Source organism: Phocoena sinus, chromosome 2 (genome assembly GCF_008692025.1).
Source record: "Phocoena sinus isolate mPhoSin1 chromosome 2, mPhoSin1.pri, whole genome shotgun sequence".
Lineage (NCBI taxonomy): Eukaryota > Metazoa > Chordata > Mammalia > Artiodactyla > Phocoenidae > Phocoena > Phocoena sinus.
The window spans coordinates 131,840,448-131,857,086 of record NC_045764.1 but is presented as its reverse complement, the minus strand read 5'-3'; the positions used below and the strand labels follow the sequence as shown (position 1 = coordinate 131,857,086).

Here is a 16,639-nt window from a genome sequence, read left to right as displayed (position 1 = left end):
AATCTATTCTTACTCAACACAGCAGCCAAAACAGTCCCTTTAAAACATGAGTCAGATCACATCACTCGTTTGCCAAAAATCCTCCAATGGGATTGCTGAGAGCAAAAGTCAAAGTTCTTGCAATGGCCCACAATACCCTGTAGGATGTCTCCCTCCCTCTTACCTCTGCAACCTCTCCCACTGCTGTCTACCTCACTCACTCTTTTTCAGCCAGCAACCTTCTTTGCTTTTCCTCAAACAAGTTGGTACTCTTCTATCTTGGCATCTGAAGACAAGGCCAAACCATTTTCTATTGCAGTGAAATGGTCACAGCAGACTCAAGTCCCCCTAGACCATGCTGCATGGTCTGGGCTCAAGAAAGATACAATGCAAATGAGGGCACAGAGTCTGGGGGTTAGTGCTAGCGCTTCGCTTCTCACTGTCTTGCCCAGTCTCTCTCATTCATTTAGCAGACACTTACTGAGCGCTTACTGTTGCCAGCCCTGGCCAGGGCTGGGCATTTACGTACATAATCTCATTTACCCTCACCACAACCCTCGCAGGCAGGTATCATGAATGTTCCCATTTTACAAGTGGGGACCTTGCTCAGAGAGGTGAAGTAACTCAGCCAAGTTGCAGTTAGCTAATTTCAGGTCTGAGATTTGGATGCAGGAAGCAGTGACACCAAAGTCCCTGTCCTGCCCACTTTGTCAAGCTGCCTTCCAGGTGCTGAGGAGATATTTGATAGAAGCACAAGCGAATGAATGACCCAAGGGATTGCAGTTTTGATAAGCACAATTTAACCACCATCGACAATGCAGAGGGATAAAGCAATGACATTAATGTTTTGTTAAAGGGATGGTCTTGAAATACAAGTGCTGATATGACCTAAGTGTTTGAATGAAACTTTCTTGAGGAGAGATCTGAGCTCTTATCTTCTTTACTGATGCTCTGAAAAGGGGCTCTAACCCCTTTCTTCTCAAGATACGTAATATAGTTACCTTGTTAAACCTCCAAGTCCTTTTCAGCTCAAGTACTACACTGGGCTCAAAGGCCTAGGAGGCCATGACAATCATCTAAGCATTTCCTCCCCTCTGTTGGGTGAGGTAGCCACAGTGAAATATAAAAGGGCCTGTTGACTACAATCTGATAACCATCTCAAATTGTATTAATCTTATCAAGACCCCGGAATGTGTAAATCAGCAGAGATGGAAATGTGATGACCCAAGACTAATTTCAAGACAAATGACATAAAACTCAACCCCTTAAAATACAAAAGACCAAGTTTTGAGAGGGTAGGAAGCTCAGAGCCCGCATCTCTCCCAGCTATCGAAGAGTTTTGTAACAATTACTGGATTCTGGGTCACCGACCCAGGAAACTCTGGCCAAGAAGCTCTGTCATCCCAGCCTGCATGTGTCTGCTTGAATAGTTCAAGCCATCACTCTCTGTCACACAGAGGTTAGTGAAACTGTTCCCTGGATTACTAGTCTGTGAAAAAAACTGTCACCAGAACCTCTTACACAATAAACTAATGGTGCAATAATCACCTAATTCCCCAAATTTGAAAATTATCAAGATCTAAATATAAAAATGGACGAAAGAATTTTAAACTCTCACGTTGTGGCGTTATCAATGCGGTATCTTAAGTACTTCTTTGATTATTCCACTAAAGTACTGTTTCAATCAATGTAGTAAAAATTCAACACTCTTACGTATTTGAGAGAGCCATTTAAAAAGGCCCATTAGCCAAAAGATCCGAGTGGAGGTAGAGGCCAAGAAACTGTCACTGACAATCCTTAATCCTCTCAGATCTTTTAATTGGGGGTTCCTGCATGTTAACAGGCACATGAGGTCTAACCGCAAAAGCTTTTCCCCAAGAAAGTTATCTATGCACTGACGCTGTCTTCAGGGACACATGCAAACTAGCATCAGGGAACTCTGTTTAATGGCAGGCCACTCTCCCACATTGCCACTTTACAGAAGCACCAGTGGCATGTTTGTCACTTTGCTCAGCCTAAGTGGGGAGCCATAGAGAGGAGGACTCCTGGCCCTGGTCCCAGCTGTGGGCAGAGTACTTTGCTTTAGTGGTCAAAAGAGGAGGAGGGTGTCCTCTGCTCTCCGCTCCTGCAAAGCCATTCCCGCCCCACCTCTCCTAAGGGGTTAGACTGAGCAAGAGAAGGCCACAGCATCCACAGCAGGCCACAGCACAGAGCAGCATTCTCAGTTAGCAAACCTGCTCCCCCTGCTCAGGAGGAAAAGTGACCCTGACAACTGGGGATTAAAACCAGGAGATGCAAGGGAGGGAACATTCCAGGGTGAAATTTAAAAAAAAAAAAAAAAGAAAGAAAGAAAGAAAAAAAGAAAGGAAAAGAAACAAAAGAAGTGAAAAGAAAGGAAAATGCACAAAGCCCATGAGGCTGTCTGGTTAACCATGGGTTAGAATCACGTTTAGAGAATCACACGGGAACTCAGTGTCTCGGCAAATCCAAAAACCCCAGGTGAAAGATAGCGGGTGAAAGGTGTTCTGTTTGTGGAAACAGGAAGTTTCCTTCTTTCACCACTTAATCTGTCTCATTTAATTTTTTCTTTTTTTTTTGGTCTATTTGTAACCCGAATTTGGACCATCAATCATTTTTAGCTGCCCAGCATTTTTCTCTTTCCAGAGTTGAAAGAACAACAAACATGGGGTCCAAAGAGCCCTTTCCCACAGCCAATTCCAATCAGCCCTTCTCTCCCAGGGTTACAGGGTACTCAGAGCAGACATTCCCAGTGGGACACGCCACACACAGCAAGTCGCCAAACCAGACTGCGCTAAAGGGCTTCTCGGGGACTTACTTGTACTTGTGCTGGTTCCAATCGTATTGATTGTGGTGGGGACGGATGAAGAGGAGTAGAGGGGCACGTGGCCATTCTCACACCCCAGGCTTTTGTCCTGCCAGTTGGAGGCGTTGAGGCAAATCCCAGAATCCCGAGAGTTCTGCCACCCATTAAGCTTGTCGTCGGAGTTCTGTCTTTGGTGATAGTAGTGCGTCTGCCCATAATCCACAGAGTCCGAGCGGCCTCGGTTCTGGCCGCCGAAGCTGGTCGACGTGCGGTCCTCCAAGTGGTTCAGCCACATGGCCAAAGCACTGCGGTCTTCCAGCGAAGTGGCCGGATGGATCAAAGCATAGGACAGCAGCTGCCTGCTCTCCTCGATGTGCTGGTTGTGCTCGATGGAGTGCGCCAGGATCTGGGGCAGCAGCTTCATATACTCTACTTTCGCGTCGAGGTTTCCTGGCTTCAGCAAAGGCAGGTGAGTTAACAGGAGGGAAATCACTTTATCCTTGGATTCCTGTTGCCATTGGTTAATGATTCCTGAAAAGAAAATATGCAGGGCAAATAAGCAATTACACCCACAGCGGCACCAAGCACCACACTGTAAAGAAAATTCCTGGGGATTAGAGGCTCAATCTATGTACCCTGCATAAATTTTCTCCAAACAGCCTCTGCATTGAGTTGGATTACTGACCTCGGGTTGTCAGGGGACAAGGACTTCAATGAAACATGAAACAAACGCTCTGAGATGTTTGGGTGCTCAATCTAATTCTCATGCAGGTCTCCAAAGAGGTTATGACCACTTCGGTACAAACAAATACAATTTACAGCCATTTTATTTCTTAGGAAAGTCTAGGCATACCCTCAGATAGGTGAAGAAGGAATAAGAAAACCTCCATGGAAAAGTGAGTATAATCAAGGGTTCATATAGTGGAGTCCGCGAAGGTATGGCTGCTTTCCCTTCCCCAGACATTTGTGGAAAGTGGCCGAAGCCCTGGCAAGGGCATTTGTTTGAAGTTGGTAAAACTTCCTAGATGGAGAAATCTGTCAGGGAAAAAAGGACACCCCTCAGCTCGGTGAAGTACGCCTGCACGTTCCTCATGAGAAACTGACCCAGAAAATGACTGTGATCTCAAAGCTAGAATGAACAATAGACCCAAGACTTAGCTCCAGTGGCACCTCTGATCACACATGCTAAGCAAGCTATTTTTCTTTAAATATAGAAGATCTGTTTGGTTATTTTTATTATGATAAAATATACATAATATTTGCCATCTTAACCGTGTTTAAGTGTACAGTTCTGTGGCATTAAGTACATTCCTATTGCTGTGCCGCCATCACCACCATCCACCTCCAGATCTTTATCTTCCCAAACTGAAACTCTGTACCCACGAAACACTGACTCCTCACTCTCTCTCCCATCCCCTGATGACCATCATTCTACTTTCTGTCTCTATATATTTGACTACTCTAGTTACTGTATTTAAGTGGAATTATATAGTATTTGCCCTTTGTTTGTTTGTTTTGGTTTTTTTGTAGTACGCGGGCCGCTCACTGTTGTGGCCTCTCCCGTTGCGGAGCACGGGCTCCGGACGCGCAGGCTCAGCGGCCATGGCTCTCGGGCCCAACCGCTGCGCGGCACGTGGGATCCTCCCGGACCGGGGCACGAACCCGTGTCCCCTGCATCGGCAGGCGGACTCTCAACCACTGCGCCACCAGGGAAGCCCTCTAGTATTTGCCCTTTTGTGACAAGCTTATTGCACTTAGCATAATGTCTTCAAGGTTCATCCATGAAAAGATTTGTTTTTGACACTCTCCCAAGGAACCCCTCCTATTCCCTACTATTCAAAACACAAATCTTTTGCCGTTAGGTAAACGTGGATTAATTGCCTTAACTGGCCTTTGAAAAGTAGCTTGTTTTGGAGACTGTTAGTTATCCATGGGGCCTGGGATGATAGGAAAGAAAGCTCCCTCCAGAAAAGTCATTCCGAACACCTGAACACCTCAACTCTGGCCCAGTGATGACTGTAGAAGGGCTAGGCCTTTCACAAAGTATCTACAGGGTTGAAAAGGCATTTCTGGAATTTAGCAGAAGGACTTCACAATTCTAGTGACGCACAAACATACCAGAACAAGCTCCAGAGTCAGTGTTGACCGTAAGCTACAAATGCACCAGCTGTGTAGGATAAGGCCTCTCAAGACGAAGGGGTGTATTCAATGAAAAGAAAGACATGGTAGGTCATGAAAGAATGTGGGCTTCAGACTCAGGCACACATGGGCATGAATCCCAGCTCTGGCACCTAATTGGCAACGGAACTTCGGTAAGTTACTCAACCTCTCTGAGCCTCAACTCCCTCATCAGTGAAGAGTGCTACCAAGAGCACCTGTCCCTCCTTGTGTTATAGGATTAAATGAGGTAATATATCAAAAGGACCAGTCAAGTACTTGATAGTGGAAATAATTCCTTCTATTTGTCTCTGCAGTAGTCAGGCCCATGTTAGAGCCATGCTGGGTGGTTTCAGATACCAAGTTTTAAAAATAATAGAGGCCAGATACTCCAATAAAGATCTATTAAAAAAAAACAGAGACCAGAGATGACCCAGGGAAGGTCATTAAAAATTATCAGAGTTGATACAAAGCTACAGTAATCAAGACAGCATGGTACTGACACAGAAACAGACACGTGGATCAGTGGAACAGAACAGAGACCCCAGAAATAAACCCACACACCTATGGTCAATTAATCTTCAAGGAAGGAGGTAAGAATATACAATGGAGAAAAGACAGTCTCTTCAGCAAGTGGTGTTGGGAAGTTGGATAGCCAGCCAGATGTAAATAAATCAATGAAGTTAGAACACACCAGCACACCATACACAAAAATGAACTTAAAATGGCTTAAAGACTTAAATATAAAACATGATACCATAAAACTCCTAGAAGAGAACACAGGCAAAACATTCTCTGACATAAATCATACCAATGTTTTCTTAGGTCAGTCTCCCAAGGCAATAGAAATAAAAGCAAAAATAAACAAATGGAACCTAATCAAACTTGCAAGCTTTTGTACAGCAAAGGAAACCATAAACAAAACGAAAAGACAACCCACAGGCTGGGAGAAATATTTGCAAGTGATGTGACCGACAAGGGCTTAATTTCCAAAATATACAAGCAGCACATACAACTCAATTACGAAAAAAACCAAACAACCCAATCGAAAAATGGGCAGAAGACCTAAATAGACATTTCTCCAAAGAAGACATACAGATGGCTAACAGGCACACGAAAAGATGTTCAACATCACTAATTATTAGAGAAATGTGAATCAAAACTACAATGAGGGGGCTTCCCTGGTGGTGCAGTGGTTAAGAATCTGCCTGACAATGCAAGGCACACAGGTTCAAGCCCTGGTCTGGGAAGATTCCACATGCCGTGGAGCAACTAAGCCTGTGTACGGTAACTACTGAGTCTGCGCTCGAGAGCCCGCAAGCCACAACTACTGAACCTGCATGCCACAACTACTGAAGCCCGTGCACCTAGAGCCCATGCTCCTCAACAAGAGAAGCCACTGCAATGAGAAGCCTGCATACGTCAATGAAGAGTAGCCCCCACTAGCCGCAACTAGAGAAAGCCTGTGCACAGCAACAAAGACCCAACACAGCCAAAAATAAATAGATTAAAAAAAAATTTAAAAACTACAAAGAGGTACCACCTCACACCAGTTAGAATCGTCATCATAAAAAAGTCTACAAATAACAAATGCTAGAGAGGGTGTAGAGAAAAGGGAACCCTCCTACACTGTTGGTGGGAATGTAAATTGGTGCAGCCACTATGGAAAACCATATGGAGGTTCCTCAGAAAACTAAAAATAGAGTTGCCATGTGATCCAGCAATCCCACTCCTGGGCATATATCTGGACAAAACTGTAATTCAAACAGATACATGCAACTCTATGCACAGCAGCACTATTCACAACAGCCAAGACAAGGAAACAACCTAAATGTCCATTGACAGATGAACGGATAAAGACGTGGTACATATATACAATAGAATACTACTCAGCCACAAAAAAGAATGAAATAATACCATTTGCAGCAACATGGATGGACCTAGAGATTATGATGCTAAGTGAAGTAAGTCAGAAAGAGAAAGACAAATACCATATGATATCACTTATATGTGGAATCTAAAATATGACACAAATGAACTTATCTACAAAACAGAAACAGGCTCACAGACATAGAGAACAGACTTGTGGTTGCCAAGGGTGGGGGGGGGTGGACTGCGAGTTTGGGATTAGCAGATGCAAACTATTATATATAGAATGGATAAACAACAAGATCCTACTGTATAGCATAGGGAACTATATTCAATATCCTGTGATAAGCCATAATTGAAAAGAATATGAAAAAGTATATATATATGTGCATGTGTGTGTGTGTGTGTATGTATAACTGAACACTTTGCTGTACAGTGGAAGTTAACACAACACTGCATTAATAAATCAACTATACTTCAATAAAATAAAATTTTAAAATATTATCAGAGTTGGAAAAGAGGTAGAAAGTCAAAGGTAAAAAATAATGGGCTTATAACTGAACAATATGAAGAGATACTTGACTTTTTTCAAGTAGGGATTTCATAAGGAGATGGACAGTCAACTACTTGAAGCAGAAGTGTTCAAATTGAAGCATGAGAGAGAGAATAAGATTGAGTGTGAAGTGCCAGAATGACAAAAGACTCAAAGGAGTCACCAAGGAAGTCTCTACAACCTCCAACCCCGGGGCTTGAAGAATAGAGATAGATGGTCCAGAGAAGCACTGTCAGATAGAAATATAATGTGAGCATACACAATTTAGAATTTTCTAGTATTAAAAGAAAAGTAAAAAGGAGGTAAAATTAATTTTAATGATATATTTTATTTAATCCATTATATCATTATATTATTTCAACTTGTAAGCAATAAAAATTACTGATGAAACATTTTACATTTTCTTTGTATTAAGTCTTCAAAATACAGGGTGCACTTCAGACTACCCGAGGCAAGCTACAGATTCAGTGTAATCTATATCAAAATACTAATGGCATTTTTCACAGAACTAGAACAAATAATTAAAAAATTTGTATGGAAACAAAGAAAACCCCAAATGGACAAATCAATCTTGAGAAAGAAGAACAGAGCTGGAGGAGTCATGCTCCCTGACTTCAGACTATACTACAAAGATACAGTAATCAAAACAGTATGGTACGGGCACAAAAATAGATGCATAGATCAATGGCTCAGAATAGAGAGTCCAGAAATAAACCCACACACATATGGTCAATTAATATACAACAAAGGAGGCAAGAATATACAATGCAGAAAAGACAGTCTCTTCAATAAGTGGTGCTGGGAAAACTGGACAGCTACATGTGAAAGAATGAAATTAGAACATTCTTTAATGCCATATACAAAAATAAACTCAAAATGGATTAAAGACCAAATATAAGACCAGAGATGATAAAACTCTTAGAAGAAAACATAGGCAGGACACTCTTTGACATAAATCACAGCAATACTTTTTCGGATCCATCCCCCAAAGCAAAGGAAATAAAAGCGAAAATAAATAAATAGGACCTAATTAAACTTAAAAGATTTTGCAGAGCAAAGAAAACCACTGACAAAATGAAAAGACAACCTACTGAATGGGAGAAAATATTTGCAAATGATATGACCAATAAGGGGTTAATTTCCAACATATATAAACAGCTCATACTACTCAACATCAAAAGAACAATCTGATTAAAGAATTGGCAACATGTTTCCAAAGAGGAAATGCAGATGGCCAATGGGCACATGAAAAGATGCTCAACATTGCTAATCATCAGGGAAATGCAAATCAAAACCACAATGAGATATCACCTCACACCTGTCAGAATGGCTATCATCAAAAAGAACACAAATAACAAATGTTGGTGAAGATGTGGAGTAAAGGGAACCCTCTGTTGGTGGGAATGTAAATTCGTGCAGCCACTGTGGAAAACAGTATGGAGCTTTCTCAAAAACTAAAAATAGAACTACTATATCACCCAGAAATTCCACTGCTGGGTATATATCCAAAAAAAACAAAAATGCTAATTTGAAAAGATACATGCACCCCAATGTTCATAGAAGCATTATTTATGATTGCCAAGGTATGGAAGTAACCTAAGTGTTCATCAACAGAGGAATGGATAAAGAAGATGTAATACATATATACAATGGAATACTACTCAGCCATAAAAAAGAATGAAATTTTGCAACAACATGGATGGACTTGGAGGGTACTATGCTAAGTGAAATAAGTAAGAGAAAGACAAATACTATATGATATTACTTCTATGTGGAATCTAAAAAATACAACAAACGAGTGACTATAATAAAAAAGAAACAGGGCTTCCCTGGTGGTGCAGTGGTTAAGAGTCCACCTGCCAATGCAAGGGACACGAGTTCAAGCCCTGGTCCGGGAAGATCCCACATGCCGCGGAGCAACTAAGCCCATGCGCCACAACTACTGAGCCTGCGCTTTAGAGCCCATGAGCCACAACTACTGAAGCCCATGCGCCTAGAGCCCATGCTCCGCAACGAGAAGCCACCGCAATGAGAAGCCCGCGCATCGCAACGAAGAGTAGCCTGTGCTCGCTGCAACTAGAGAAAGCCTCCTTGCAGCAACGAAGACCCAACGCAGCCAAAAAATAATAATAAATAAATAAAATTTAAAAAAAGAAGCAGACTCAGATATGGGCAACAAACTAGTAGTTACCAGTGGGGAGAGGGAAGGAGAAGTGGCAGTACAGGGGTAAGGAATTAAGAGGTACAAACTGTTATGTATAAAATAAGCTACAAGAATATCTTGTACAACACATGGAATGTAGCCAATATTTTATAATAACTATAAATGGAGTATAACCTTTAAAAATTGTGAATCACTATACTGTACACCTGTAACGTACACAATATTATACATCAACTATACTTCAATAAATTTTTTTTTTTTTTTTAAATCCAGGGTGTACTTTACCACTGACAGCACATCTCAACTTGGACTAGCCACAGCTGAAATGCTCAGAGGCCATGTGTGGCTGGTGACTATTGAACTGGCTAGCACAGGGCTGGGGACATTCAGATGCCGAAGGTGGGTGGGAGGGCACAGATGACCTCAGCAGGTCCCTCCAAGCTCCCTATATTTAGCAAATTGCCACCTGACACAAGACAACCCTCATGCATTCCACTAGGTATACAGCCTTTCTTTTAAAGTTGCTCTGGGAGATGAAGAAAGCACCAGTTCTAACTTTCTCATCAATACCTTTTCAGCAAACACCCGGCATGTTTTAAATTATGAACATGCTTAGGATGAAGATAAAATCTATTCATTAAGCCCAAGGAACTAAAGAGACACTGGCAAGAAGCAAAAGGGCCTGAAGTGAAGATGGATCTATGTCCAACGCCAACACTGATCACATGTAGCCAGCGTATACCCTGAAAAATGTATGTTTAAAAATAAAATTTGGGGGCTTCCCTGGTGGCGCAGTGGTTGAGAGTCCGCCTGCCGATGCAGGGGACACGGGTTCGTGCCCCGGTCCGGGAAGATCCCACATGCCGCGGAGCGGCTGGACCCGTGAGCCATGGCCGCTGAGCCTGCGCGTCCGGAGCCTGTGCTCCGCAGCGGGAGAGGCCACAGCAGTGGGAAGCCCGTGTACCGCAAAAAAGAAAAAAAAAAATTGGGAACAACCTTTAATACAAATCCTTGAGGCTGAGGAACTCCCTAGCTTTTTGCGAGGTTACTTCCCTGTTTGGATATTCTACCCTTCCACGAAAGGTCAGCCTAAAAAAAGCTTAGGAACAAAAACAAAATTTATCAATAAATAGGACTCAGAGTACAAACTAAACATGTTATCTCCAGGTAAGCCCTCTCTGGCAGGGATTAACCTGGGATCCAGAGGAGGAACAAGCACAGCAAAGAGGCTGCTGACCCTTGGTCCCTTCCAGGCCTGAAAAGGTTTTTTCTCTATCCTCGGGACAGGGCTTGGATGCTGTAGGGCTGTGGCATGGCCACAAAGACAGCTATGACTTTTGTTTACTGCCTCTGGGAACATGGAAATACGATGGCCTTCAGAGGGCTAACTACACCTACTGGATCAAACTGTTTCTCCCACTGCTCCAGCTGCCATGCTGAGAGCTAAGTGTACTGAATGTTTTCTGTGTGCCAGGGACTCTTCTAAGCTCTGTGCATGTAATTCCTCGTTTAATCCTCACACGAAGCTTATGACACAGGTTCTATTACAGCCCTACTTTACGGATGGGGACACAGAGGCACAGAGGGGTCAAGTAACTTGCCCCAGGTCCCCCAGCTAGGGAGGTGGCAGAATGGGGGTATGCAAATTAGCATAAAGATACACAATGACTATCATACTAGAAGAGCTTGGCTATAAGCTAAATATATTAATATTTATAATGCATACGTAATTATATACTACATATATAATTATATACTACACATGTAATTATATAATACATTAAAATATAATTATATAATATATAATTACACATACAATTAAAAAAATTTTTTAATTAAAAAAGAAAAATTTTGGCTGCATCCCATGGCATGTGGGATCTTAGCTGCCCAACCAGGGATCCACCCCGCACCCCCTGCATTGGCAGGTGGAGTCTTAACCACTGGACTGCCGGAGAAGTCCCTAAAATGTTTATATGTACATTATATTTACAAATATAATAATGTAAAAAATTTTAAGAATACATGGATCAGCAGAAGAGTTGGGTCGGCTATGGAAGTGTAGAAAAAAAGAAGGTACAGAGGATAATGTACCTTTTGTGGTTTTAAAATATGTCCACTATGTCTTTGTCAGTCCTCTCCAAAAGGTGGAGCCAATCAACTCCCTCTGAGAGCAGGCTGGGGTTAATGAGTCACTTCTATCAAATAGAATGTAGCAGAAGTGACAGTGCGTAACTTCATGGATTAGAAGAGGCATTGCAGCTTTTATCTTGCTCTCTCTTGGGTTACTCACTCTGGGGGAAGCCAGCTGCCATGCTGCGAGGACTCTCAAGCCACCCAGTAGGGACAGTAAGGAACTAAGCCCTGCTGCCTGCAGCACCAACTTGGAAGCAGAACTCTCAGCCTCCGTGAAGCCTTCGGGTGACTACGCTCCAGAGAACATCTTGAGGGACACTGCGTTGTATTCCTGAGCCCGAGAAACTGTGTGTGATAACATGTTTATTGTTGTATTAAGCTTCTACGTTTGGGGTAAAGATAACTGATACACCTATCTAAGTACCCCTCTAGGAAAAAGCAAGTTTTAGCCCTCTGGCTTCTAGTAATTCAGTCCTTAGTGCAAGGTCGTTCCCATTCTGAGCTGGACTCATGAAGCTAACCTGTTGCCACTAAACATTCCCCTCACTTAGCTTCCCTCATCCTGGTTATCCACTCACCAAACAACCTTTGGACTATGATTTAGCTCCCCAGGTACCTTTAGGGAGAGGATGAACTGACCATACAGACAAGGGATTTCTAGATTCTGTGATGATGATTTTTCAGGACAACTTAATAAATGGTCTCTGATGATGGCTTCCTGTGGAGGCCTTCCTGTGCTGATTATATGGACTTTGAGAACATCTAGTCTCTCTGGCTCCTTTGAGTACAGAAGGTCCCTCCTTATGGCAAATTAATCAGCCAGCACTGATTGGCTGAATCAATCTCTCAGGGGGAGTATCCCCAGAGCACTGACAAGAGTGAGAATCTCCACGTTAAAACAGAAGCCAGGCCCTGCATGTAGGGACTTGGTATAGGAATGGCAGGTCCCGCCCAGCTGCCCACTGGCCTTCTTTGTGTCATCCACACCACCTTCCAGGCAGAAGGAGCCTTTACTGAGATGTGTATTCAAGGAATTCTCCTTACTGGGGAAGACCCAGGAATCCTCAAAACGGTCAACTAATCGATCACTTTTGTGATGTAGTTTCTGTTATTATCCACCCCAATATCACTCTAGTCAGTAGACAGTCGAGAGAACGGAAGTCCAAGAACAATAAGGTTCAATGATGCCAACTCATCTCTATTACTTTCTCTGAATATTTTCTTTTTCTCTGGATAAGCAGCAGAAATAAGAGTTTTCTGGATGTTTTATGTGGGTAAAAGCTAATGATTTATAATTTATAAACCAGTGACATAGGAGTAGTAAAAAAAATCTTGAAAGAGCTATAATTAAAGACCATGAGGATTAGGAAGCTGTCCCAGTGATTCTTGGAGTGACAAAGAATGTGTTTAAATACCAAGTCTGGGGGCTTCCCTGGTGGCGCAGTGGTTGAGAGTCTGCCTGCCGATGCAGGGGACACGGGTTCGTGCCCCGGTCCGGGAAGATCCCACATGCCGCGGAGCGGCTGGGCCCGTGAGCCATGGCCGCTGGGCCTGCGCGTCCGGAGCCTGTGCTCCGCAACGGGAGAGGCCACAGCAGTGAGAGGCCCACGCACCGCAAAAAAACAAAACAACCCCCAAAAAACCAAAAAAACCCGCCAAGTCTGGTACTAATACTACACAATGGTATGTCAATGTTTAAGCGCTCCAGTTGTTAGTAAATTACCTTTAAATTGTTATTTTATTATACCCTTGTTTTCAGTTTAATAACATTTACCATAAAAGAGTTTCTCACAAGTGTATTTAGGCAATTTGCTCATGCGAGAAATGGCTGGAAATTAAATGCACACGTACAAGAAGTACTGGTTAAATAAATGTGCTAAAAGGCAGGAATACAGTGGGTCTTAAATGGTCAAAAGCTCCCTGGAAGAATTTGCATTACAAACTCAATCCTAGACACGTCATGTAATAAAGGCTTCTAACTGTACTGCATCTTTGCACAAATCAGGGACCGAGGACAGTGGGAATACCACATGCCATGCATTTGGTAGGGATGGGAGCTGAGAGGGCACCTAAAGAGTAGGGGGAAAATAGCAAAAACCAACATGGCAAACAATGGGATTCCTGTGTTGGCACCTGCATTTGCCTACTGTCTCCCAAGGGATCCTCTTGAGCTAGAGATGGCTAAAGAAACATCCCAGTAATTTGGTGGAGCCCTGCAAGAGATGTGGATTAGACCAGTTGTGATGGGGGACCCCAGAGAACATGGAAGTGGTGCTGCAAGTGGTGCTTTGAGCAGATACAAAGGATTTAGAAGATAGAAACCTCCTCCCTATTTTCAAGGAGGGTGATTGCTGGCTGGCGGTGCCCACGGATCCTTGCCTCCTGGCCTTCATGCCCTTGTGTACTCTCCCCCAACACCGAATCTGAACAGTTGTATGTGACCAACAGAATGTGAGGGAGGTGTTCTGAGATTAGGTCATAAAAGGCACTGCAGCTTGCACCTCACTCTCTTGGTTCACTCCCTCTGGCGGAAGCTATAGCCACTCCAATTATGAAGACACTCAGGCAGCCCCAGGAGAGGCCGCCGTATGGGGAGGAACCCAGGCCGCCTGCTAACAGTCAGCACCAACTTGCCAGCCATGTGAGTAAGCCACCTTGGAAGTGGATTCTCCAGCTCTACTCAATACCTTGATTGCAACCTTGCCAGAGACTTTAAGCCAGAGCCACCCAGCAAGGCCATCTCAAATTTCTGACCCTCAGAAAACTGTGAGATAAACGTTATTATGTGAAGCCGTTAAGTTTTGGGGTAATTTGTCATATAGCAATAGTTAACTAGTACAGGGAGCTTCATGTTACTTGGTAAAAAGAATCACTCAAAAATGCTACTGCCCCTTGAATTCACTAGAAAAGGCAAGGATCTACGTAGTGGACTCCATAGACCATTATAACCACCAGCTTTCTCTGAATGTACGATGGTGGTTAGGGGCTGGTCATTCATAGGCACCTGACCGTCCTCAAAGAGCAAGAACCAGACACCTCTGACCCCAGCAGATACCTGTAATAATCCCTTACTGCTGCCAAGTGATCTTGTTGTCTCTTCAATGGGGACTTTCGTTTTGGTCCCTTTTCTCCTGGGTACCAGCATGGCTGGGCAATCCGGGAGGTCTCCTTTGCTCCTGAAGGACCCAGGTCAGCAGTAACTAGTCCTGAAATCTCAAGTTAGGGTTGGGATTCACCTTCAGGCTTCTGACCTCCTCCTGGCAATTACTAACTCTCATGGGTCTGAGGCTGCCCCACCCCTGAGGGCACATAAGACAGGCCAACTCCCCCTACCACTTGCCTCAGTTCTGACCTCTGGCCTGACGAGTATGCAGACAACTCCTACAGCTGTATCTCCAGCACAGGTTAACAAGTCCCAAACTGAACTCTTGCTTTCACTCTCACTAGACCTGCGCCTTTGGTCTTCTTTTCTATCTCAGCAAATGGCTTTTCCATCTTCCCAGTAGTTCAGGTGGAAACCTTGGAGTATCCTTGACTACTTTCATCTGTCAGCAAATCCTATGTGCTGGATCTTCAAAATATATCCAGAATCTAACTATCAATATAATAGGCAGAGTGATCTTTTTATACCAGAAGATAGGTCATGTCACTTCTCTGATCAAACATTCCAATGGTAAAAGTCATAGAACAGACTATTAGCCCCTCTGTGATCTAGCCCACCCCCTACTACTGTCCCTCATTCATGTCAGTCCATCCTGGCTCCCTTGCTGTTCCTTTACATGCCAGACCTGGGCCTACCTCCCAACATTTGCACCTGCCTGGAACGCTCTTCCCCCAGACCCACATCCAGCCTCCCTCAGTTCCGTCTTTGCTCACATGTTGCCTTCTTAGTGAGACCTTCTCTGTACACACTCTAAAACTGCCCACATCGCCCCCTCACCCTACACTCCCTATCCCCCTGTCCTTATTGTTCTCCACAGCACTTATCATGTGACCTGCTGTGTACCACACTCAGTTTCCATCTTTCTGTACTAGAATATAAGTTTCATGAGGGTAGTGATTTGTCTCCATTTTCCCTTGCATTACCATTTCCTTATTAATCACATTTTAAAATGGCTATATAAAATTGTCCCCAGGCATTTTGTTTGATAGTTTATTAGACTTCGGGATTTCTTACTCAAAATCTGAGGTTCTTCCTAGAAATTTCCTTTAAACAAAGACTGATGGACTGGGTGACCTGTAAGCAATAGAAGGTACCAACTGTCACCCCCAAACTGTTCAGTCACCTCTTTCTTGTTTGACTGTGGAATTCTGATTAATTTTAGCTTTAACGTCAAATAGAAACAGGAATATGTAAAAAAGGAAAATAAAATGATTAACTCAGTTTTCAAAATCTTTACTACATCCCCCATTTCAACATTCTATTTAGGATGGAAAATGTCCCCAAGTGCTAGAAAACAAAAGCTTAATGGGAGCTTTTCCTGCTTGTAACTGACACCAATTAAAGTAATCTTCATGATAAAGATTTGTTAGGCTGAGACAGCAGAATTAAATGCATTTAATACGACTCTTTCCCAAACATCTGTTGAAGAAAGAGACAAAACCAATGCCAATAGCGCTGTGTTAAGGCCGTGGCGTGTCCAAATTTTTTTGGCCATAAGTGATTATGTTCTAATAAAACCTCATAGGAATGGGCCTCCTAAGAGTCATATAAATTAGAGATGAAGAAAATGTTACCTTACTCTTGACAAATGCAAGACAAATCTTTGCAAACCACATTCGGCTAGTTTTTTTATACCCAAAACCCCTCCGAGGAGCGGCGTTAAATGTTCCCAAAGCAGGAAGCTTTCCCAGTCGCTAATCTTCAGTGCCCCTCTCGCCCTCCCAGACCACCACTGACAAACCCCACATACCACAAAATGACTCTCCAATCGTATTTCAAAATAATGAATAGCAATCC

General features: G+C 43.2%; 1 protein-coding gene across 4 annotated transcripts in view; it reads right to left on the bottom strand.

The window, feature by feature from the left end:
- SAMD4A (sterile alpha motif domain containing 4A) overlaps positions 1 to 16,639 on the bottom strand; it is a 235,499-nt gene that overhangs the window by 81,005 nt on the left and 137,855 nt on the right. For all 4 annotated transcript variants that reach the window (XM_032624896.1, XM_032624898.1, XM_032624899.1 and 1 more), the window contains exon 3: positions 2,816 to 3,334. In XM_032624896.1, the coding sequence (XP_032480787.1) occupies positions 2,816 to 3,334 (519 nt within the window). The remainder of the gene's footprint in view (positions 1 to 2,815; positions 3,335 to 16,639) is intronic.